The sequence below is a fragment of the Gymnodraco acuticeps genome, unplaced genomic scaffold (genome assembly GCF_902827175.1).
Source record: "Gymnodraco acuticeps unplaced genomic scaffold, fGymAcu1.1, whole genome shotgun sequence".
Taxonomy (NCBI): domain Eukaryota; kingdom Metazoa; phylum Chordata; class Actinopteri; order Perciformes; family Bathydraconidae; genus Gymnodraco; species Gymnodraco acuticeps.
Window position 1 is genome coordinate 73,611 of NW_022990110.1, and position 26,404 is coordinate 100,014.

Consider the following 26,404-nt stretch of genomic DNA (forward strand, 5'->3'; position numbering starts at 1 on the left):
GGTTGACACGTCTCATCAACGTTGCGTGGAAGTCGGAAACAGTACCGAAGGAGTGGCAGACCGGGGTGGTGGTTCCCCTATTTAAAAAGGGGGATCAGAGGGTGTGTGCCAATTACAGAGGCATCACACTACTCAGCCTCCCCGGGAAAGTTTACTCTAAGGTACTCGAAAGGAGGGTCAGGCCGATTGTCGAACCTCAGATTGAGGAGGAACAATGCGGATTCCGTCCTGGTCGTGGAACGACGGATCAGCTTTTTACTCTCGCAAGGATCCTGGAGGGGGCCTGGGAGTACGCTTATCCGGTCTACATGTGTTTTGTAGACTTGGAGAAGGCGTATGACCGAGTTCCCAGGGAGTTACTGTGGGAGGTGCTGCGGGAGTATGGGGTGAGGGGGTCTCTACTCAGGGCCATCCAATCTCTGTACTCCCAAAGCGAGAGCTGTGTCCGGGTCCTCGGCAGTAAGTCGGACCCATTTCCGGTGAGGGTTGGCCTCCGCCAGGGCTGCGCTTTGTCACCAATCCTGTTTGTAATATACATGGATCGGATTTCGAGGCGTAGTCATGGGGGAGGGGGTCTGCAGTTCGGTGGACTAAGGATTGCACCACTGCTTTTTGCAGATGATGTGGTTCTAATGGCTTCATCGGTCTGCGACCTTCAGCACTCACTGGATCGGTTCGCAACCGAGTGTGAAGCGGCTGGGATGAGGATCAGCACCTCCAAATCTGAGGCCATGGTTCTCAGCAGGAAACCGATGGACTGTCCACTTCAAGTAGGGAATGAGTCCTTACCCCAAGTGAAGGAGTTCAAGTATCTCGGGGTCTTGTTCTCGAGTGAGGGAACAATGGAGCGTGAGATGGGCCGGAGAATCGGAGCAGCGGGAGCGGTACTGCAGTCGCTGTACCGCACCGTTGTGACGAAAAGGGAGCTGAGCCAGAAGGCAAAGCTCTCTGTCTACCGGGCCATTTTCGTTCCTACCCTCACCTATGGTCATGAAGGATGGGTCATGACCGAAAGAACGAGATCGCGGATACAAGCGGCCGAGATGGGTTTTCTCCGCAGGGTGGCTGGTGTCTCCCTTAGGGATAAGGTGAGAAGTTCGGTCATCAGGGAGGGACTCGGAGTTGAGCCGCTCCTCCTTCGCGTTGAAAGGAGCCAGTTGAGGTGGTTCGGGCACCTAGTTAGGATGCCACCTGGGCGCCTCCCTAGGGAGGTGTTCCAGGCACGTCCAGCTGGGAAGAGACCAAGGGGTAGACCTAGGACCAGGTGGAGGGATTATATCTCTTCGCTGGCCTGGGAGCGCCTTGGGATCCCCCAGTCAGAGCTGGTTGATGTCGCCAGGGAAAAGAAAGTTTGGGGCTCTCTGCTGGAACTGCTACCCCCGCGACCCGACCACGGATAAGCGGAAGAAGATGGATGGATGGATGGATCCTGATGACATTCATAGGGTGTATACACATTTAGAATAATAATAAGGCTATATCATATATGATATAGCCTATATAATATATATCATTTATATATGTATGGAATTATATATATATGATGTATATAATATATATATATATATATATGGAAATATATATTAATGCTGTCAAAATTATCGCGTTAACGGCGGTAATTAATTTTTTTTAATTAATTGCGTTAAAATATTTAACGCATTTAACGCATGTGCAGAATGGCCCGCCCCATACGTCCCACCAGTGGCAGCGCTATGGCTGGGGTAAGCTACACCCATATCAAGAAATCAGCGACATGCAGTCAGGGGAGGCAGGGGAGGCAGAGCCTCACCTGTCATACTCCAATGTAACGGAAAAACAACTAAAGAAAAACTAAATAGTAATAATAATAAAATGTCTCCACTGATCTGTGTTGTAAGTGTGATTTCTGTTTGATTCCAATCGCTTTTTATAGTCAAAATCAGCAAATTTGCCGAGCTCCGCTACAACTACGGGTAGCGATGAGAAGTCAGGCAGGGACGAGCTCTGCCTCTCGTAAGCCCACAGTAACTGGCTGGAGCGCGGGCACTAACGTAACGCGGGCACTAACGTAACGCGGGCACTTATTTTGTGAGCGCGCTCAAGCCAGTTACTCTGGGGTGAGGTGAGGCACAGATGAGCTCTGCCTCACCTCAGAAGCACCTGTGTCTCTCAGTATCTTAACAAGGACTTTTTTTCCACTTCCTTGCAAAGACACATAACCCTCTCGTATGAAAGGGGCATACCCTGGATCAATTTCATCTGCCAACTGGGAGGGGCGAGGCTTCACCTCTTGCAGGGCTGGTCAGTAGTTAGAAACCGCAGCAGCTACTGGTTGCGGGGTAGTATAGAGTTTAACCGCAGCTATAGCCTCATCCCTAGCAACCTTGTGGGCAGAAGCTGCAAGGGCAATAGGCCTGGGAAACTGAACATTTTGGAGTCCCTTGGTTTTTGCAAGTACTGGGCATTCCTTTTTCTGGTGTCCTTTACCCAAACAAAAGTAGCAAGTACTTGGATCTACTTTACATCTGGGGTCACCAGACCAGTTGTCTCTGCTCCCCCAGTCAAATCTCTCCCCTGAATGAATCTTGTGTGTTAACGTGTATTCATCAGCTAACACCCGGCGTCTGTTACATTTTTAACCTTATGCTCATTCAGGTACGTAGCAACGCGTTCTGGAAGGATATCTTTTAATTGTTCAAGAAGGAACAGCTCCCTCAAATCATTAAGATTTACTACTTCGGAAGCCGTGACCCCACCGATTACATTTCATCGTCAGCTCCCGAACAAGTTCCACATAGGTCTCTCCTTCTGACTTCCTTAGCTTCCTGAACTGCTGACGATAGGCCTCAGGCACCAGCTCATACGTTTTTAGCACTGCAGTCTTTACCCTTAAGTAATCTTCACTGTCAGCCATACTTAATGCAGAAAATGCTTATTGAGCCCTACCTGTTAACAGCAATGTTTTCTCTGAATCAGACCACTGTCGTCTTTGGCTAAGTCGCTCAAAAAGTCCAAAAAAAGAATCTACAGTCTTCTCCTCGAACTTCGGTAACAACCTCAAGTTATAAGCTACATCAAAAGTAGCTGGGGACACCCCAGAAGAAAGCTTATCCTCTTGGATGAGGTCCAACTTGTAACGCTCTTGTTGCAATTCAGCTTCCCGCACCACTGTAGTTAACCTTAAACGCTCCATCTCAGTTTCCTGTTCACAAGCTCTAGCCCGGTCCTCACGAGCACTGTCTTGTTGGTACTGCAGCAGCATTATTTCCTTTCTCTGTTCAAATGTAATTTCACCAAAGTCAAACAAAGAAAAACCTGCACTTCTCTGCCGCTCTGGATTTATAGCTGCCTTCTCATCCAACTCCTCCTCGGAACCATCATTGCCAGCCACTGCTGGCAGAACTTCTTGCAGTACCAACTGGGCCTGTAACATAGTCACTATGGTGTCTTTACGACCCTGCTTTGGAACGTCTACCTCAAAATGCTCTGCAATTTTTAACAGTTGGTCTTTAGTCAATTTTTCCAGCAGTTCCACATTGGGACACAACAAAATCTGTCAAAGTAGCCATGATTCTGCAAACTCCCTTGAACCCGATGCACAGACACCTAAAAATATATATATATTTTTTTCACTCTGGAATACCTCTCCCCTAGCTAACTGCCTACCCAATACTAGCTATCTTGTCTCACCCTAGTCTTCATGCATGCCACGACAGGTGTTTTAAACACTTACCCAATGACCCGGTAAAGCCCCAGCGAAGCTGTTACTCACCAAGACAGCCACGGACGTGTACCCATGACAAAAAAATGTTGAATCATGTTTATGCACACAAATAACAAACAAAAATAACAAACCAACAAGCTCCCCTGAAGGAGATGTTGCTTATGCCTATCAGGAAAGGTAATTCCAAAGCTACTCCTTAATGCCCCACACCAGGAACAACCTGTCTACACAATCAAGGCAAACAAATCAAGTAAACAACTATCACCTGGTTCTTGGATCGGACGAGCCCCCATATGTTACAAGCTGGCTCTGCTGGTAACATAAGGACAACAGTTCCACACCGGAGTTGCCCCAAAACAATCATTTATTTTATCCAACACAGTGGTTACAACTAGTGATGGCAGTTTGACACTGAAGCTTCGAACGGAGCTTCAACCCTGGACTTCCTATTCCATAGAAGCAGTGCTTCGAAGCTTGCTTCAAATCACGTGACATATGACGTCAGAAGCAGCAACTGCTTCAAATCACGTGACATGTGACGTCCGAAGCAGCAACGGCTTCATTTCCTGAATGAATCACTTGACTGGTTCACGGTCCATTCACGCGATTCAATGCACTGCCTCGTCTCGATTCTGACAGGTGACAGATTGAAACAGTTTCAAACTTGAGTGCTTCAACACTTTATGACCACTCTAAACAATGCACAATGTGTGGGTTGTTGTCGTAGTTTGCGTTGTTGCTGTTGAGTTGTTGTTGTTATTGCATTTGATATCATTATAGAGCAAGCCAGGAAGAAAGATAGGTCGTTCTGGCTCGGGAAACACTTCGAAATGTGGAGAAGTTGTGAACAAAAAGACAATTATCAGTAATATGAAAACAGTTAAATATTTCAAGGAATAGATAGCCCAGTGGGTACAGCCGGCGGCCCGAATGCGGCGATGTCCTCCGCGGAGCGATGTCCTCCGCGCAGCTGGTTCAAATCCCGGAATGGACGTATTTTAATCATTGCTTTTCAACTTTAATAACTGATAAAAGGCCCTCTCCTCTCAAAAACATGTCTAGCACTCTCTAGTCTCTTCTCAATAACCCAATACACACAATTATCAATCTTTAATTGCAAATAGAACATGATATTCAGTCTTTGTGTGTGTGTGCATCGAATATTTTTCAAGGCAAAGATAGGCCTACGTTAAACCCACTGCAGCCTTGCACTTCGCCAGGAGAGGTCGCTGTAACTGAAGCTTCGAGAAATGAACCTATTTCCGACACAATTGTCCAAGTGGTTCGACGCTTCATTCAAAGCTTCATTTTGCCATCACTAGTTACAACCAACAATAAAACAGAACAGAGGAGCGGTGTCCTGCTGCACCGAGCTGGGCAGCTGAGAGAGAATGAGAGCCTGTTCTGCAGCCCTCTTATCTACTGGAATCAAGTGCCACAGGTGGGTCCCATCACTGCTGATTACAAGAAACACAGGTTACAGCAGCACCACCTGGTGGACAACCACAGGGTTGTCACAACTCTTTTGAAAAAGATGGCGGCAGTGTTCAAGATGGAAATGTCATTTTTTTTGCCATTAAATCACTTTCACAAATCATACATTTGATAACAACGTAAAAAAACAGAAAATACAGACGTCAGGAATGACTCAGAAGTTGTCTAAGCCAGTGGTTCCCAACCTTTTTCAGTCAGGCGTCTGTCAACGTAGTGCATTATTCTATGTTTTGGTTCATATTTGTTTCTGTTGTGTAATTGGAAATATTTTCGAGCCCCCCCTAATCCAGTTCCCATGAGATTGATATTGATTGTATATAGTTGTACAAACATTACATTTTCTCTGCTAATAATAACAAGACAAAAAGATCTATAATTGTATATATTATTATGGACTGAACAACAAAAGTGCTTGTATTGGCAGATGATCCTGTATAATAAAATATGAATATATATTTCTTACTGCACCAGAGAGAACTTTATTTTTCCATGTGTCCCTATAGTCTTTAGACTGGCTTCCTGTGTGTCAAATAATTGATTTCTAAATACTGCTGCTGGTTTATAAAGCTTTGAATGGTTTAGGCCCAAAATACATTTCTGACCTCCTGCTAAATGATGAACCATCCAGATCTCTCAGGTCTTCAGGTCTGCTTTCTGTCCCCAGAACCAGATCTCTCAGGTCTTCAGGTATGTTCTCTGTCCCCAGAACCAGATCTCTCAGGTCTTCAGGTCTGCTTTCTGTCCCCAGAACCAGAACTCTCAGGTCTTCAGGTCTGCTTTCTGTCCCCAGAACCAGATCTCTCAGGTCTTCAGGTCTGCTTTCTGTCCCCAGAACCAGAACTCTCAGGTCTTCAGGTCTGCTTTCTGTCCCCAGAACCAGAACTCTCAGGTCTTCAGGTCTGCTCTCTGTCCCCAGAACCAGATCTCTCAGGTCTTCAGGTCTGCTTTCTGTCCCCTCTGTCAGAACTAAACCTGGAGGAGTTCAGTTATGATGCTCCAAACATCTGGAACAAACCTGCAGGTCCGCTGCAACTCTGACTACTTTTAAATCCAGCAAGAAGACTTTTCTTTTTGCCGCTGCTTTTAATTGAACTATTCACATCTTAAACTGCACTGTAACTTTTATTCATGTATTTTGTCTTTTAATGTTTATTTTATTAGCTTTTCTTTTTAATGACTGATTTTAAATGCCTTTTTCTTAATGTCTTTCATTTTGGGAAAGCACTTTGAATTGCCTTGTGTTGAAAGGTGCTGTATAAATGAACTTGCCTTGCCTATAGGGCTGCATTCTCTCATATCACCAGCAGGGGGCGACTATAATTCACTGATAGTAGAATGAGTTGTTAAGTGATGTGTACATTTGGCTCCACCTGCTGCTCACACTAGCCCCTCCTCCTCCTCCTCCTCCTCCTCCTCCTCCTCCTCCTCCTCCTCCTCCTCCTCCTCCTCCTCCTCCTCCTCCTCCTCCTCCTCCTCCTCCTCCTCCTCCTCCTCCTCCTCCTCCTCTGTGAGGAGCAGTGGAGGAGTGTCGGACCTGAGAGGAGAAGCAGCTCACAGTGAATTTTCATTTACAAACTTTACAAACTTTAAAATCAATGCAAACTTTAAAATAAAAGCTTAACTTCAAAATCCTGACAGTGGTGTAGTTCTGATCAGTGTTAGAGAGTAACTAAGTACTCAGATACTGCAGTAGTGTAATACCTTTACCATTTCCTGCTACTTCATACTTTTACTCTACATTCACAGGAACATGCTTTAATCTAAAACATGTTGTGACTCACAGGGGGATAAATAAATAAAGTTCCATCTTATCTTATCTTTTATCAGTGGTTCCCAACCTTTTTAGAGCCCCCCCTAATCCGGTTCCAGGGCCGGCTCTAGACATTTTGGTTCCCTAGGAGAGATTATGATTTGGTACCCCCCCCCCCCCCCCCCTCCAAGCAATACACAATAGAATATATAAAGAATAAGATATAAGATAAGAATCTACAAAAGATCAATACACTACAAAACCTGAAACCTATTGACATGTTGGTAATATACATAAAGAAGGTTTCAAATGTATTCAGTATTGTATGAACATGTTTTAATTGGGGGTTGGACGTCACATCCTCTAGGGGGGTCCGGAGGGGAAAGATTTTTTTAACATTTTAGAGTAAAATGCTTCAATCTGGTGCACTTTGAGCAGAATGACTAGAGACTAGATCTAGGGGGTACAACTCTAAACACCCATATGACAAAGATCGGTTTACATTTTAATAACCAAATAAGTATGTGAACATAACCAATAACCTACCATAGCCAATAACAAATACAAGTAACGTATTTTATTTTTGTTGTTCATTCTTATATCTATATTATATCTTATTTTACAATCTGTCCCCGGAAATGTCCCCGTTTTTAAATATGCTTTAAAAACACAAAGCAAGGAAAAATAAAATTGGAACAAAGTTGATGTTTCAATGGCGTGGTGCTCGTTCGCAGCAATACAATTATTGTAGCCTTAGCTTTAGCATTTAGCGTTAGCAGCTTAATTCTTCTTCTACTACTTATTTTACTACTTCTTCTTCTCCTTCTTCTTATATGTAATTGCCCGCGAAATGTTGAATGAAGAACTCGTTTCAGTGTGAACTCATTCCACAGTATGACCACAAAAGTGTTTTAAACCAGGTACTGTATTGGTGCCGGTGCGTTAAGACCACCTCTAGTGTCGGATTGTGGAAAATGGATTTTGAGTTTACTCACGGGAGGGACTTTACTTCCTCTTGACACCGACGGTTATTTACAAAAAAACACCTACATATACTTGTTATTGTGCTTCTGTCTTTCTGTGTCTTTTCATCTGCTCCGTAAACTCCCATTAACCTGTTAAACCCTGAGCCTGTGGTTCAGGTCTCAGGCTCCAAATGACTTTCCCAGAACAAATGACCATATCTTCTAAAAGGGTTAAATTAATAATTTGTTTTCTCAAAGTAATGATAAAGCTGTGAGTTGGATGTAGAAAAGTCAGAATCAATAGATGTTTTTTATTTTAAAGAAAATTCAGATTGAACATAGTAAAAAAATGTAAATGATTGTGTCTGTCCAAAAAAAAAACATTACTTATAGTGAAAACCACCCTTGCATGATGGGGTAGTAGACTAAAAGCTTTAGGAATCCAAACTATAACATATAATAAGTACCCTGTATCAAGATTGATGCAAAACAAGTGACATTTGACCTTTTTAGAGAGGTTTAGCACAAAGAAACACTACTGGGGTCATTTTGGGTGCATTTTCCATATCTCTGGAACCCATTGGTCGATTTTGGTGATTGACATCTCTTTTGAACCGTTAGACCCAATAGAATCAAGGGGAAGTTCCTAAATCCATCTAAACATTACCTATTGGTGAATGAGAGTGATGCGCAGCCAGCATGCCCAAAACCAGAAGCTCTCATACACTCTATATGAAAAATACGATTATTGCCATTAATATGGATATGGATTAGAAGAGGGCCACACTGGCTGATGGATGATGTATGGAGGTGGCTCCTCTTCTCCCTCCTCCTCCTCGTCCTCCTCGTCCTCGTCCTCCTCCTACTCATCTTCCTCCTCCTCGTGTAGCGGAACACGCTCACCCCCTGGAGGACAGAATTAGACTGGCGTTAGAAATAGGAATGGTAATTTGAAAGCAAATTTAGATTCGAATATTCGACCCCCAAAAAAAGGTTAACCGAATTTACATATAATATAAAAGTTTTTGTGTTTTTGTTTTAATGTTTAAAAGAATACAAAAAATACAAAAGTTTTAATAACAAATACATTTTCAAATAAATATAGAAACCAAAACAAGTTTTCTTTGATATTTTTCTTAAAGGGGACCTATCATGCTATATTGAAACATGTATTGTAGGGCCATACCTATACAAAACATGTCTGTGAAGTGTTTTGCTTAAAATACCAAAGAGATCACCCATTGTAGCAATAGATATATATATAAACACTAGATGACTCACCCGCGCTGCTGGCCAATGGAGACCGACGTTGCCACATGGCGGCCATCTTGCCACAGGCAGCTCGCTCATTCATAACATTATGGCTATGGTGCTCTATTGAAATAACCGTATATTGCTCAATTTTCAACCCATTTTCAAACGGTTTGGTTCGTTATAAACATCAAATATGTAGTTCTGATACTGCATACTTATAATTATAGTCATGAACTTGTTTTTTTCAACATGTCTTGTTGTCTCCTGTATCATAGCCATGCTAATAACGTTTATAATAAACCAAACCGTTTGTAAATCAGTCAAGATTTCAGCGAGTTAAGAGCATTTCTGTGCAGATCCCTCACCTCACAACAGCTGTAGCAGTAGTTGACTGTGGCAAGATGGCCGCCAGTGAGTTACGCTGGCGACTCCCCCTTGAGCCATCTAGTGTTTATATATATATCTATGATTGTAGCCACGCCTCATTCTGCTCAAACCCCTCTTTTGAAGCCCTGTTAGAGAAACGCGGATTTTGGGTCCTTAGCTTGAAAATAAATAAATAAGAGGAGGCGGAGCTAATGCCTGATCAGAATTCTACTGGAGATAAAGTAAAATTCTGCTGTGATAAAACGCCATCCTGTTTAAACCACATCAAGGATTATTTCTGAGACAGTACGGAGCTCAAATGCTTTTCCTCTTGCGGGTTTATCACAAGGTGAGTTCCTTTTTATTTCCTGCTTTTTAAACACGTGCTCTCCAGTACAGGTTAGCTCGGAGTGTTAGCGAGGCTCGCTAATGTGAACAAAGAGGAGATTACGTCCAAAACACGTCAGGCATTGTGTCTGACAGCAACACTCTGTGGGTCCGCCGCCGATTTGACGTCATATCGGCAGCAAATCTGTATCCGCTCGTTGTACCTCTGTTTTTAAAAGATTTGAGTACGGAGGAAAAGAGAGAGGGTTTTATTTTCTGACGCTGCGTGAGTTCCCCGACTCACCGGGGACACATGTTGATGTATAAAAGCAACACATCCTCACTCCCAGATCGGCCTATGTTGACGTTATGTCAAGTCCCCTGTCGGCTTTTTCCAACGCAAGGGGGGGGGCCTTAGCGTCCATTTTCAACGCAAGGGGGGGGCCCTTAGCGTCCATTTTCAGCTTTCCGGGATGTCCATATGCTTCTATGGACGCTCATGGAAGCACGGCATTAGTTTGTGTCGGCTGCCCTTAAAGGCAATGTGAGCGTCCATTCTCATTGGATAACGGAGAATTGTACACCCGGAAGTAAGTATTCCCCTTACTGTCGATTGATTTTACGGTGATATCTGCACTACTCATCGACTAAAAAACACCAGATGATCCTTGTTAATTACACAACATTGATTGGTTTAAATTGTGTGCAATGCTTTTGTATTTTTCCCCTTCGATTCGGAGAAACAAATGTTTTTTCGGAGTAAAGGATGGCAGAAGACACTACACTACCCAGAATCCCCAGCTATCGTTTGGACTACACCATGTGCTCTGTTTGACAAACCCCGTGATAGTCCTCAAGCTCTGTGATTGGAGAATGTGCTCCGAGGGTTACGCCGATTCTCGACCAGCACTTGAAATGGGATGGAATCACGGCAGACTGTCCAAAACTGGATTTGAACGGGTCCACCGCGTCCCCCCCCTCCCCCACCCTGTCCCCAGAACTACAAATGCTGGCTATTCTGTTTCGCAACATGTTCTGTATCTATGGCACGTCTCTACTGGGAGTTGTAGTTTTAAAAGACGTTTTCGTATTTCCCATAATAAGAAGTTGCCAATATTAAACTGTGTACATCCCTGGAGGTTTAGGGGATAGGAAACACTCACATTTAAAACATATAATTAATAAATGGGTGAAAATTGCTTGTGCCCATAATGGGCAGCATTAATATATATACACACATGCCAGCTAAGGTCAGAAGAGCTTTATTTAACAGCTGGTCTTATGTTTGTGACCCCTGTTGTTAATTGATAACATTACATTACATTAATTGATAAGCCTGAAACATGCACTTGTCAAGGTTCAGAGGCACATTTTGCAAATATGGCAGTAGCCATCGATCAGCTTAAGATAAGATATACTTTATTGATCTCAAGTTGGAACATTTGCGTTACATCAGCATGTGTAACAGTTAAAATGCAGTGGTGTTTATTTGTAAATCATTTAGTATAATCACACAAATTCTGTGTTTTATATTCAACAATTCTGTGTTCTTTATTTATTGATTGTTCAATACCTGACAAGGTCGGAGATGAAATATCTGCATACATCTTATAAGAGTATAATACATTATGTATAATATCAGTTAAAATAATTGCTTCAACATAGTTAACATTGCTGGAGGTACGCACAAATATTGATAGATGTCTTGTAATGCACTATTGAGGAACCTGCGACCCAAGTTTTTCATTCAATGCAGAACTACACCATAGTTGTGTAGGCCTATATGATATGTCAATAAACCTTAGAAAATCTTGAAATCTTGAAAGGGATGTGCAAAATAGTCATTATATACAGTCTTTAATTAACTATTAGTAGAGAATAACGAGTAATTAATATACTTTATAGGGATCCTATTCATATCTAATAATAAAAATAATGAAATTCAATAACATGCTTTAACCACTAGGTGTCCCTTTATATCAGCTGTGCACCTTTATGGTGTAAATACAGCCTATCTACCAATTGGATCAAATATAAAAGTCAGCCGAATTAGTGTTGATACTGCAAGGAGACGTATTGTGTGAAAAGAAATGTAAGATGTTGTTTAATGGCTGATATATTTATGATCCACGTCACGTTTTCAGTTCCTCATGTTTGTCTAGAAGTCTTCTCATCAGGGCTCTATAAATACAGAACTACGGCAGATATGTAGTATTTAATGCAGCCGAACCGTGTATTACAATGCCGTTATGTGATGACTTCCAAAGAGAAAAGCAAGCACACTCGGAATAAAGTATTATTGTATTTTTTTTAAATGTTTTCGGTCTGTTTCCGTTATTTGTTCATGACGATGTGCTGTGAGATGTGAGACTGGAATTGCACAGGGGAAAATAACGTAGGCTATCTTTAGATGCGGATTTTGTTAAACTAATATGTTTGCGCTGTGGACCAACACTATACATTGACGGGGAAGGGGGTAGCATTAAAGATCCATCCATCCATCTTCTCCCGCTTATCCGTGATCGGGTCGCGGGGGTAGCAGTTCCAGCAGAGAGCCCCAAACTTTCTTTTCCCTGGCGACATCAACCAGCTCTGACTGGGGGATCCCAAGGCGCTCCCAGGCCAGCGAAGAGATATAATCCCTCCACCTGGTCCTAGGTCTACCCCTTGGTCTCTTCCCAGCTGGACGTGCCTGGAACACCTCCCTAGGGAGGCGCCCAGGTGGCATCCTAACTAGGTGCCCGAACCACCTCAACTGGCTCCTTTCGACGCGAAGGAGGAGCGGCTCAACTCCGAGTCCCTCCCTGATGACCGAACTTCTCACCTTATCCCTAAGGGAGACACCAGCCACCCTGCGGAGAAAACCCATCTCGGCCGCTTGTATCCGCGATCTCGTTCTTTCGGTCATGACCCATCCTTCATGACCATAGGTGAGGGTAGGAACAAAAATGGCCCGGAAGACCGAGAGCTTTGCCTTCTGGCTCAGCTCCCTTTTCGTCACAACGGTGCGGTAAAGCGACTGCAGTACCGCTCCCGCTGCTCCGATTCTCCGGCCCATCTCACGCTCCATTGTTCCCTCACTCGAGAACAAGACCCCGAGATACTTGAACTCCTTCACTTGGGGTAAGGACTCATTCCCTACCTGGAGTGGACAGTCCATCGGTTTCCTGCTGAGAACCATGGCCTCAGATTTGGAGGTGCTGATCCTCATCCCAGCCGCTTCACACTCGGTTGCGAACCGATCCAGTGAGTGCTGAAGGTCGCAGACCGATGAAGCCATTAGAACCACATCATCTGCAAAAAGCAGTGGTGCAATCCTTAGTCCACCGAACTGCAGACCCCCTCCCCCATGACTACGCCTCGAAATCCGATCCATGTATATTACAAACAGGATTGGTGACAAAGCGCAGCCCTGGCGGAGGCCAACCCTCACCGGAAATGGGTCCGACTTACTGCCGAGGACCCGGACACAGCTCTCGCTTTGGGAGTACAGAGATTGGATGGCCCTGAGTAGAGACCCCCTCACCCCATACTCCCGCAGCACCTCCCACAGTAACTCCCTGGGAACTCGGTCATACGCCTTCTCCAAGTCTACAAAACACATGTAGACCGGATAAGCGTACTCCCAGGCCCCCTCCAGGATCCTTGCGAGAGTAAAAAGCTGATCCGTCGTTCCACGACCAGGACGGAATCCGCATTGTTCCTCCTCAATCTGAGGTTCGACAATCGGCCTGACCCTCCTTTCGAGTACCTTAGAGTAAACTTTCCCGGGGAGGCTGAGTAGTGTGATGCCTCTGTAATTGGCACACACCCTCTGATCCCCCTTTTTAAATAGGGGAACCACCACCCCGGTCTGCCACTCCTTCGGTACTGTTTCCGACTTCCACGCAACGTTGATGAGACGTGTCAACCATGACAGTCCCTCAACACCCAGAGCCTTCAGCATTTCCGGGCGGATCTCATCCACCCCCGGGGCTTTGCCACTGTGGAGTTGTTTGACGACCTCAGTGACCTCCCCCCGGGAGATTGGTGTTGATCCCCCGTCATACTCCAGCTCTGCCTCTAACATAGAGGGCGGAGTTGTCGGGTTCAGGAGTTCCTCAAAGTGTTCCTTCCAACGCCCTAACACTCCATCAGTTGAGGTCAACAACGTCCCATCCTTACTGTACACAGCTTGGATGGTTCCCTGCTTCCCCCTCCTGAGGTGTCGGACAGTTTTCCAGAACAACTTTGGTGCCGCCCGAAAGTCCTTCTCCATGTCTTCTCCGAACTTCTCCCACACCCGCTGCTTTGCCTCGGCCACGGATGAGGCTGCTGCCCTTCGGGCCTGTCGGTACCTTGCAACTGCCTCGGGAGTCCCCCAGGATAACAAATCCCTGAAGGCCTCCTTCTTCAGTCGGACGGCTTCCCTGACCACCGGTGTCCACCAGGAGGTTCGAGGGTTACCGCCCCTTGAGGCACCTAGGACCTTGAGACCACAGCTCCCCGCCGCGGCTTCGGCAATAGAGGCTTTGAACACCGACCACTCTGGTTCAATGTCCCCAACCTCCACAGGAATGCCCGAAAAGCTCCGCCGGAGGTGTGAGTTGAAGGCCTCCTGAACTTGGGCCTCCTCCAGACGTTCCCAGTTCACCCGAACTACACGTTTGGGCTTACCAGGTCTATCCAGAGGCTTCCCTCGCCACTCGACCCAACTCACCACCAGATGGTGATCAGTTGACAACTCCGCCCCTCTCTTTACCCGAGTGTCCAAAACATACGGCCTCAGGTCCGATGATACGATAACGAAATCGATCATGGACCTTCTGCCTAGGGTGCTCTGGTACCACGTACACTTATGAGCATCCTTATGTTCGAACATGGTGTTTGTTATGGCGCAATAAAGATAACACCATTAAACAGTTACACAACATAACAGAAATAATATCGATAGCAGCGTCCCTAGCAACCACCTTGGTAACAATGAAAACGATGGACGCAATTTCCTGAAGTAATTTTCGTAATAACTAGCAAACTAAAGATCATGTACATCCACTGCACACATAATCTGAAATAACAACTCATATTTCTCGCATCAAATGACATCAAAACGCATTTTAATGGCCAAACTAACTTTAAAATAGGCATTTTCCATCGAGAATAAAACGAAGTTCGGCCATGTTTTTTTTTTCTGCAGGGAGACATTTGAAGATCACGTGACGTCAAACAGAGCACATGGTGTAGTCCAAACGATAGCTGGGGTTTCTGGGTAGTGTAGTGTCTTCTGCCATCCTTTACTCCGAAAACACATTCGTTTCTCCGAATCGAAGGGGAAAAATACAAAAGCATTGCACACAATTTAAACCAATCAATGTTGTGTAATTAACAAGGATAATCTGGTGTTTTTTAGTCGATGAGTAGTGCAGATATCACTGTAAAATCAATCGACAGTAAGGGGAATACTTACTTCCGGGTGTACAATTCTCCGTTATCCAATGAGAATGGACGCTCACATTGCCTTTAAGGGCAGCCGACACAAACGAATGCCGTGCTTGCATGAGCGTCCATAGAAGCATATGGACATCCCGGAAAGCTGAAAATGGACGCTAAGGGCCCCCCCCTTGCGTTGAAAATGGACGCTAAGGCCCCCCCCCTTGCGTTGGAAAAAGCCGACAGGGGACTTGACATAACGTCAACATAGGCCGACCAGGGAGTGAGGATGTGTTGATAAAAGACATCACAAAGTGTATTTTCTATGATAGGTCCCCTTTAAGATATTTAAAATGTCTTATACATTTAGTTAATCCTTTTGATAATATGTAATCAATTTAGGCACCCCTCCCATCAAAATAAAATAAATATTCATAACTCATATTCGAATGGCTGAATCTTTTCGAATAATCTTTCCCATCCCTCGTTAGAAACACCTCCCTCTTCATTGAGCTGTTTGTATCCATGAAGATACAAACTTCAAACAGCAAGAAACAGCAGGTTTTAATAGGCCAAACCATTTTAAGTGCTACTGCATTGGCTCGATATTAGATTAGATTAGATAGAGCTTTATTGTCTCCCTTAGGAGAAATGTGTCTTGGGCATCGAGATAATAAACATAAAACATTCAGGTCAATCAGTCATAGATACAGAACAGAGATCACATATCACATGGCAAAGAAACATACAGGTACAGCACTTTCCCTATTGCACCTATGCATAGTGTCCGTCAGATTGCACATATCCCTATTGTGTCCATACCTATTTACACATAATGCACTTCCCCTATTTAACCTTCTCGATTACACAAACTACTCTGTAAACATTGCACCTCTCAACAACTCCTAACAGCATAATCACAATTGTTCCTGACTGTTCAGCAGCTTGATTGACAGCAGAACAAAGGAAAACTTATACCTGTTCAATCTATAGTTTGGTAATCTATACCTTCTGCAACTCAAACTCTCTATACAGGATGTGTTTGGGGGCGCATGTGATTTTACGGCCTTGCTTTCTCACCAGTTTGAGTGGGCCCGAGGGCAGAAGGTACAGATTACCACACCAGGTTGTGCGCCTCACACCACTTCACGACCTCTTCAATCTCAAGTTTATACATAGAAATGTCTGAGTCTCTAGTCAGTAGACTAAGTATGGCTGTGTCATCAGAACACTTTATGATGTGGTTGTGTGTGTGCTGACTCCTACACTCATTTGTGTAGCGTGTGAAGAGAAGAGGAGAGCTAACGCAGCCTTGTGGCGCCCCTGTGCTTAAGACCTGTGTGTCAGAGAGGGTCGAGTTCACTTTCACCTGCTGCTGTCTTTCAGTTAGGAAGGAGTGATACCATCTGATTAAGTAAGGGTTCACATCCATCTGTTTGAGCTTCTTTAACATCATTTGGGGAAGAATAGTATTAAAAGCTGAGCTAAAGTCCATGCACATTAATCTAGCATAAGCTAAAGGATCTTCCAGGTGTTTTAGAATAAAGTGAGTTGTAGAGGTCAGAGCATCATCTGTACCTCTACCATCGCTGTACGCAAACTGGTAGGGGTCCAAGAGGTGTTGCACCTCAGTTCGCAAGTTCCCTACAATAATCCGTTCTAGTGACTTCATAACTATTGAGGTCAAAGCCACTGGTCTGAAGTCGTTGTTGTCAAGTGGGCATGCTTTTTTTGCAACTGGTATGATGACAGCTTTCTTCCATATTTGAGGGATGCTTCCCGAGTCAGCATGCAGAGAGCTGGAAAAATGGACCTCGCTGCAGGCTATAGTAACCATTAAAGTAACCATTAAAGTAACCCTTACATTACCATTAAAGTAACCCTTAAAGTAACCCTTAAGTAACCCTTAAGTAACCCTTAAGTAAATGTATAATTACATGTTACTCATAGATAGATTTCCTGAACAAACTGAGTGTGAATTTTTCTTCAACCTCAGCCCGGGTTTTCACACTTATATTTTTTATTAGATTTATAAGAGGAAGTCTGAACCTGTTTGGATCGTACCAAATGAAATCTTGATTTGCTGCCCTGTTGATTTGGAATAGTACAAATATATACGGGAGAGGGGTGGGGGGGTTATATTCTCCAAACTTTCATTGTTAATCCCTCATCACATCCAGTCAGTCCCGTCCCCCCCTCCAGTGAAGAATGGTTTGGCCCAAAATAAACCTTCCTTATTAACATATTATAAAAGTGTGTCTTATATAAAATAAATACATTTAAATAAGAGTTAAATAAAGGGAAATTATTAATTAAATAAATGGGAGTAAAGATTATGATCTTTGTTAAATTGAATGGTATTTTATTTTGTATCATTTGTCAGCTTCAGGCTTGGTGTTTTTGAAAATGTCCGAATTTTGAGGAAAAAGTCAGAATTTGACATTTTGAGGAAAGCTGTCATCACAGATTAAAAATATCTGACTGCAGGAACCTTGGTGATTTTGGTGAACTGAGTTGAGTTGAGAGACACTTTCCTAAAGTACTCATGTTGTTAAGAAGAAGGACGTCTCCGACTGAAAGGTCTGCTTGGAGACCAGGGGACACTAAAGAGTGACGCACACAGCAGGGAGACCAGGGGTGTTTCTCAATGTCGAGGACGCTTCCTTGGTGGGACATGTCTTCTGAGTCAGATCCATCAGAGGCTAGGCAAGAATCCTTCCTGGCATTCAGAGAACGAAGAATGGAACAGGCTAGCAAGTGTGCAAGTGTGCGTCATATGAGAGGCCCCGCCTTACATTTTCCGCCAAAGATTTTGGAGATTGTTCCATTCGCAAAGCATTGTGGGGATTTTAAAACCGCGGAGGATACACTGGTGCATCATCGAAATGTCCCGCAATAAAGGACGCCGGCCTCGGTAGAATTCCAAAGATCCTGGACATTGGCACAGTCCTTCGGCGCGACTCGATGATGTAGCATATTTTTTCCTGGTGTAGTGTTGGTGTGTACATTACATTACATTTAGCTGACGCTTTTATCTAAAGCGACTTACAATTACCGATTAGGTAGGAGTAACTAAGGGCTAAGTGCCTTACTCAAGGGCACACTAGTGGTGGTGTTCCTGGTGGGATTTGAACTCACAACCTTGCGATCTTCAGCCCACCTCACTATCCATTAGAAACTCTTAGTTTTGCTTGATTCTGAGAAAGTGATTCTTTATCTTTATGAAACAAAACTAATCCCGTAGATTGTTTGCTCGTCGCGGCTAAACAAATACATTTTAAAAAGTCCAACGCACCGAACATTTTCAATATGATAAATAATGTATTTACTGTGTGCGTGTTTCCCAGCTGCAGGTTTCTTCTTCTTGGTCACTGCTCCTGAGTCAGTTTGTTTGCTCGTCGCGGCTAAACACATGCATTAAAAAAAGTTTAACGCACTGAAAATGATAATAATAATAATAATAATAATAATAATAATAATATATGTGACCCGCTCTATCGAAATCAGTCGGAAGTCGCAATGGCTAATTTCAAAATAAATGTGGATTTTCGTAAAAAAATAGTTTTTCGGGGTTCGGGTGTTTTGTTTGATTTTAAACAAACAAAGTCTTGGCTTTCAGAATATGAAACTTTTATTTCCAAAATCACACGATAAATACATGTTTGAAGCTTGTGAAGGGAAGATGACAGCTCTCCCTCGCCACTCTGCTCCTTCCGGCTGACATTATGAATGCAACCCCTAGATTCCACCGGGTCCGTCTGCGGCGGGTTACGGCTGCGCCGCGGTGCTCACGGCGATCGCGGCGATCGCGGCCACTCTAGTCAATGGGTGCTATTCCACCACACGCGGCGCGTTAAGGCTCAGAAGCGTCCCAGAAGCGACTCGGCGCAGGGCTGCACTACAATTAGGATGAATCCTATTTTTGTCGCGCCTCAGCCGTAACTTAGGCAGGAAGTGGAATGTTCAGAGCATATATAGAATATATATACACACACACAAACTAATTTTGCAGACCCTATCCTCCGTAGTCTTTCCAGTAGGAGGAGAAATGCCAGCGTTCTCCTCCGGTTTACAGGCACTGTGTAAATTATATATATATAATAATTATGATGATTTTACCACTAAAATACAGCAACACATCTTTGATTCATGTCGTTTATAACTGGGATATTACAATTATTATTAACTTTGTCTGCACAAAGTAGCCTGTCCAGGAAATATGCCCAAACCAACTAAATCTGCGAGCTGGCAAGACGCTCCGCTTCTGAAATGCTTCTGAAACGAGCCCGGTAGGGTATGACGCCGGAGGAGACCAGACCAAAACCGCGGCGCAGCCGTTACGCGACGCAGACGGACCCGGTGGAATCGAGGGGTTAGGCGTAAAGTAATCAGATAACACGGCAGAGTTCGTTACAGTTTGTTTTCATCTGATTTCAATTAAACAAAGTCTTGGCTTTCAGAATATTAAACTTGTTTCAGCAAATTCAGATGATAAATACAACGTTGAAGCTTCGGCATAATTACAAGCGGAGAACGGAGTAACTTAACGTCACAGCAGGCGAAACAACAGTCGTTGTTTCTCGTGAGGGGTTTCCCCGGGAAACAAACACAATACACACAAACGCAAACATACACAAAGACACACACACATACACATACACATACACACACACACACACACACACACACACACACTCGCGAGTTTTCCCCAGACCAGTAATGATCATTTGCTAATAACCAATCAGATCGATGGATTCCAGAGAAGAGGAAACTTTGAAGGCCTTTTTCTCAACATGATGACTCGGTGACAGTCATTGTATAATATTTGGAGTACAAAAACAATCCTGATATCATTAGAAAGCTAGGAATCTCCTCTTTCCAACAGCGTATACAACTCAAAATGTGTCTTCGGGTCAATGCGACTGATTTCGATAGAGCAGGTAAAATGTTATAGAGCCATATCTATACAAAACATGTCTCTGAAGTGTTTTGCTCAAATACCAAACAGATCATTCCAGCCTCATTCCCCTCTATTGATGATTCTGGCCCTTTAAATGTAACCGAGCTGCTGCTGGCCACGCCCCTTTGGAGCTGCCGATGGCCACGCCCCCTTGGAGCTACTGATGGCCACGCCCCTTTGGAGCGTCCGCATTCAAGCAGTGATCTCTGTGAAGAGAAGGCTGTCTCCCAGCAGAAACTCAGCTAAACGCTGCCGTGATGAAACTCCATATCACGTTCCAAACCACATCAAGGACTATTTCTGAAACAGGATGGAGCTCAAAGTCTTTCTCTGTCGTGGGTTTACGTATACGGAAACCTATACGAAAATGTGTACTGAAACATGTTTAGAAAACGTGTACGGAATCCGGTACGGAAACTGGTACAGAAGCGTAACGTGTACGGAAAACGCGTCCGGAAACTTGTCCGGAAAAGTGTATGGAAACGTGTACTGATATGTGAACGGAAGAGTTATGTGTTTCATATAAATCAAATACAAAATGCAATGTTTGTTTAACAGTGTGTTCCAGGGTCTGCTCTGGTTCTGTTTTCTGTCTTATAAGTTATTTAAATAAAGAATAATTTAAAACGTTTCTAGAAGGACACGCCCCCCGCTGAGCTGACCAGGATTTATTTCTACATGTATTTATTTTTATTTTTATTTCTGACCTTGGTTTTGCTCCTTGAATTTCTCCAGCTCGTCCTTCATGTCTCTGAGCGGCTGCTGCACGGCGGCGTCCTGCCTGGGCAGCTTGTCCATCAGGTCGTCGATGAGTTCGATGGATTCCTCGGTGCCGTAGTACTGGATGATGAGGCTGGTTATCTCTTCCCGCGGCCGCCCCTCCCTCTTCCCCTGAGGGATCTCCTCCAGGTTGGACACAAGTTTTCGAAATTGTTCCACCGTCAGCTCGTCCAGGATGGAGCTCAGCACCGTCCTCCACTCTGTCTCCAATTCTCTCAGGTCCATCTGAGCACAAACAGGAGGAGGTGGGAGGTAACTAAGTACATGTATTCAAGTACTTTACATAAGAACAACTTTGAGGTACTTGTACTCCACTACATATATTTAATACACTGTAAAAAAAGATCCTAATTTTACAGGAAATAACTGTAAATTTTTATAGTAATTATCATGTTTTTTTAAATAACTTGCAAAATTATGTAAAATGACAGATATTAACTATAAATTAACAACCCAAAACATTATTTTAAGTATTTTGACAATAACTACAAATAACATTTGTTTCATTTTTTTTAAGTAAATGTACTATATAATATTTACAGTATTTTTGCACTTTCAGAAAATACATGCATGTTGTGCCAAAAGTGTTAGTCAGTCATGTTTCATGTTGTTATTCTTGTATTGTCTTTCACTTCCTGTTTTGTCTTGTCACTCATTTGTCACGTCTCATTTCAGGTTCCTTGAATGCCTTTCCTAATGTATTCTCCCGCTCTCATCAGCCCCGCCCCTGATTGTTTTCACCTGTGCCCAGTTATCTCCTGTTTATATTCCCCTGTTTCCCTCTGTTTGTTGTCAGTTTGTCTTCCGCCCTCATGCCAGAACTCTGCTCATCCACGATTGCTAATCTTGTCACTTGCTTAAATGATGCTCCTGAAACTCTGTCGTAAGTTTCTGTCCTCACGTTGTGAGTGATTTACGTTAAGCCTTTTTTGTCGCCTCTATTAAGAGTGTTGTTTTCTTTTTGTACTTCCTTTTTTGGCAAATAAAGTATATTAATTATACTTTAGCTCTGGCTCCCGGGTCGTGCATTTGAGTCCTTATCCTTGTGTAACCAAGTTCTTAACAGAACGAACTGACCACAATGGACTCAGCCGACCCAAAAACTCTTCACGCCGCCCTGTCAGCCCAAGGCGTAAGAATCTTTCATCACGAGGAACAGCTGGGATTAATCAGCCAAGGAGTGCAGGCACTGGTAGGAAACCAGGCCGAGCTCCAAGTTTCCATCTCTGCACAGATACGACAGCTGACGGATCAGATGCAGCAGTTCATCACTCACCTTCAGACTGCTCCGCCGATGACGTCAGTCACAGCTGACCGCTTTCATGTCGCGGATCCTGTTGACGCTGTCAATCCGAGCCAGGCTGTTTCCTCCTCACTACGGCTGGCTCTCCCAGAGAGTTTCTCCGGAGATTCCATAAATTGCAGAGCTTTCGTGGTTCAGTGCGATCTGCATTTCCGACACTGAGCTATGTTACTCATTAACCGACTTTATAGACACTATGAGTCTATATTTTTTTACCACTCATCACCTGCTACAGAAGCTAGCCGAAGGCTACTTCAGATGCACCAGCATAATCGCCAGGTAGTGGATTATGCTATCGTGTTTCGTACGGCAGCAGCGGGCAGCTGGCGGAATGTTCCGGCTCTTCGCGACGCTTTTCTGACGGGGCTGTCAGATCCAATCAAGGACCAGCTGGCTCCTCTGGAGGTACCATGGGACCTGGAGTCTCTCATCGCCGTTTCCATCTGGATCGACAACCGACTTCGAGAAAGAGAGAGAGAACGTCAACGCAACCGTGACAGACATTCCAGTTTCCAGGGCTTTTCTCAGCAAGCCGTTCCACCAGAGGAGGTTTTCCAGCCAGCAGATTCGGCCCGTTGGAGGACAGCACCTCCGTCTGTTGCAGATGAACCCATGCAGTTGGGAAGGACCAAGCTTTCCGTGGAGGAACGACAACGCCGGCTACGAGAAATGTGTTGCTTCTACTGTGGCCAGCCGGGTCACCAACGTGCTTCATGTCCAGGAAAAGAGCAAGCTTACCAGCCAAGAGGAGGGCGCTGGTGAGCAAGCTTCCCACAGACTTTCCTCCTCGACCAGTTACGAAGGTAAACATTTTTATTAATGATCAGGTCATTGACCAAGGGGTGCTAATAGACTCGGGAGCGGATGAAAGTCTTATGGATTGGGGCATAGTCAAACAGCTTGGTATAAAAACTGTTCCTCTATCCCGCCCCATTAACGCCAGTGCTTTAGACGTTACAGTAACCCACTGCACAGAACCTATCCAGATTACTGTGGATAATAATCATACTGAAACTATGCAGTTTCACATTTTTGAATCTGCTCAGCCTCAGATTATTCTGGGTTTTCCGTGGCTAAAGATCCACACCCCACACATTGACTGGCGCTCAGGAAAAATTAAGGAGTGGGGAGAGGATTGCATTAACAGGTGTAAACATTCACGCTCTGTTAAAGCACCAACAGGATCATCATAGATCACCCAGACTATCCTGACCTACAGAAAGTACCATCATGTTATCACGATCTAAAGGAAGCCTTTAACAAGTCTACAACTACATCTACAAAACCATCGGTTTGTTTTGTCATCAGCCCGGCTCAAACAAACGATTTTTAATCATCATCCTCACGATCATTTAACCTGTTAGACCCCAAGCCTGTTTTTCAGGTCTCAGGCTCCAAAATGACATTCCCTTGACTCGCGCGTCCACCCTTGTGTACAAGTCCTAGATCGTGCCTGAAGACCGTCCAAAAGCGATAACTAGCCTATCCTCTTGCGACACCACTACTCTATTCTAGTGGCGCTATGATCCCCCGACCAGGAGAACATAGACTTTTTTCCGCTACCCTTTCTCTCCAACAACAGCACAGTTAACTGTAGTCCTACTCGACCAGCCTATACACCCGCCATCGTGTTCATCACAACGATGAAACACAGCTTTGTTCTACACTTGCTTGCCACTGCCCACCCGTGATCAATTAGCCTATAATTGTTTGTATGCACCCCGGACCGCCACCAGTTCCTCCAGCAACGTAGGGAACGCTCCTCCACTTTACTGATATATTTCTTTAACCAGTTTAGCCCTGAGCCTGTGTTTCAGGTCTCAGGCTCGAAAATGACATTCCCAGAACAAATGACCATGATCTTCTAAAAGGGTTAAATGAATAATCTTTTTTCTCAAAGTAATGATAAACCTGTGAGTTGGATGTAGAAAAGTCAGAATCAATATAGATGTTTTTTATTTTAAAGAAAATTCAGATTCCTTCCTTCGATTCTATTGGCTCTACGGTCAGAAAGAGATGTCAATCACCAACATCGACCAATGGGTTCCAGAGAAACGGTAAAAACCCCCATTTCCACCCAAATCACCTCAGAGGTGGAGTTGTTTTGCTAAATCTCTCTAAAAAGGTAAAACGTCACTTGTTTTGCATCAATCTCGATACAGGGCACTTATTATATGTTGTACTTTGGATTCCTAAAGCTTTTAGTCTACCTTACCATCATCCAAGGGTGGTTTTCACTATAAGTACAAAATAATATTTGGACGGACACAATCATTGACAGTTTTTTACTGTGTTCAATCTGAATTTACTTTAAAATAAAAACATCTATATTGATTCTGACTTTTCTGCATCCAACTCACAGGTCTATCATTACTTTGAGAAAAAGATTATTAATGTAACCCTTTTAGAAGGGAAGTTGTGGTCATTTGTTCTGGGGATGTCATTTTCGAGCCTGAGACCTGAAACACAGGCTCAGGGCTTAACAGGTTAAGGTATTTGATTGTAACATTTTAAGACAATGGATTTTGAAAAGAGAGGAACCATCTGTAACATTACAGTGTTTTCCTGTAAAATCTTAAAGGACAATTCCTGTATATCAATTGCTTTTGCACTTTATTTCACTTAAAGTATTTGACTTTAATTCTATGGTTTTTGTTTTGCAGCCGCTGCTGCCAGTCATTTGACCGTTTTTTAACGTTTTTTTTTGCCCGTAGGAGTATTAGTGCTGTACTTTTATTAGAGGTTATTGACCTTAAAAAGAGCAGATCAATCTGTAAAATGACAGTTTTTCCCGTAAATGAATTGCTTTTCCCTTTATTTCAGTTACTTTAATGGTTTTTGTTTGGCAGCCGCTGCTGCCAGTACTTTGACCGTTTTTTTATGATTTTTTTTTTTACAGTGTAAAAACGGTATACTTCACAGATGTGGATGAATGATGTGAAATCTAACCAAGTGTTGAATCAGACTTTAGTTCCACCTGGAGTAAATCCACCAGCTACCCTGCAGTATACAAAGTACTTCAAACTAGCTGCACCTTCACCAGCTTTGAGAACACTTTCATGATCAATCATTATAAAACATATCATATATATTATTCTGAAATGGACCAATCTGCACAACGAATACTTTTACTGTCTTTCACTATATTTAGATGAGAATACTTTTCTACTTTCACTTGAGGAACATTTTGAATGCAGGACTTTTACTGTACTCAGATCTTGTTCTTGAGTAAAAGTAGAAGTACCAGAGTGTAGGTATACTCTGTTACTTCTACTTTGACTCAAGTACACAATCTCAGTACTTCTACTTTTACTCAATCTGAGTACTTCTACTTTACTCAAGTACAAGATCTGAGTACTTCTACTTTTTACTGTAACAGAGTATTCCTACAGAAAATCAGAATCAGAAACGGGTTTATTGCCAGGTAGGTTCACACGTACGAGGAATTTGACTTGATGTCATGGTGCATACATAAAATATAAAACAAAAAATCTCTGGTACTTCTACTTTTACTCAAGTACAAGATCTGCATTGTATTTATAGAGCGTTAGTAGTAGTGTACTAACCCTAACCTCTCAGGATATATTTTTTCTTTTCTTTTCCCATTTTTTCAATACTGATAGGATTCATGGTTTCCACCGAACAGGAGGAGATTTACCTCTGAAGTGAAGTACAGTTTAAAGTAGCAGGGAATACTAAAACACCTTAAAGTAACCCTTAAAGTAACCCTTAAGTAAAAATCATAATTACATGTTACTCACAGATAGATTTTCGGAACAAACTGAGAGTGAACTTACTGCGTCTCTTCCTTCAACCTCAGCCCGGGTTTTCACACTTGGTAGATTTTTTAATCAGATTTATAGAGAGGAAGTCAGAGGAGAAGGAAGTCAGAACCTGTTTGGATCGTACCAACTGAAATCTTGATTTTCTGTCAAGTTGGAACAGTACAAATATGTAAGGGAGTCCCCCCCTCCAGTGAAGAACGGTTTGGTTTATAGTTTCCATCCAAAAAAACATTACTTATACTGAAACCCACCGTTGAATGATGGGATAGTAGACAAAAAGCTTTAGGAATCCAAACTATAACATATAA

General features: G+C 43.5%; 1 protein-coding gene across 2 annotated transcripts in view; it reads right to left on the reverse strand.

The window, feature by feature from the left end:
* Positions 1-8,305: 8,305 nt before the first annotated feature.
* LOC117546334 overlaps positions 8,306-26,404 on the reverse strand; it is a 33,996-nt gene continuing 15,897 nt past the window's right edge. For both annotated transcript variants that reach the window (XM_034216539.1, XM_034216538.1), the window contains exons 4-5: positions 20,936-21,233; positions 8,306-8,818 (exon numbers count right to left, since the gene is read on the reverse strand). In XM_034216539.1, the coding sequence (XP_034072430.1) occupies positions 8,775-8,818; positions 20,936-21,233 (342 nt within the window). In that variant the 3' untranslated portion in view covers positions 8,306-8,774. The remainder of the gene's footprint in view (positions 8,819-20,935; positions 21,234-26,404) is intronic.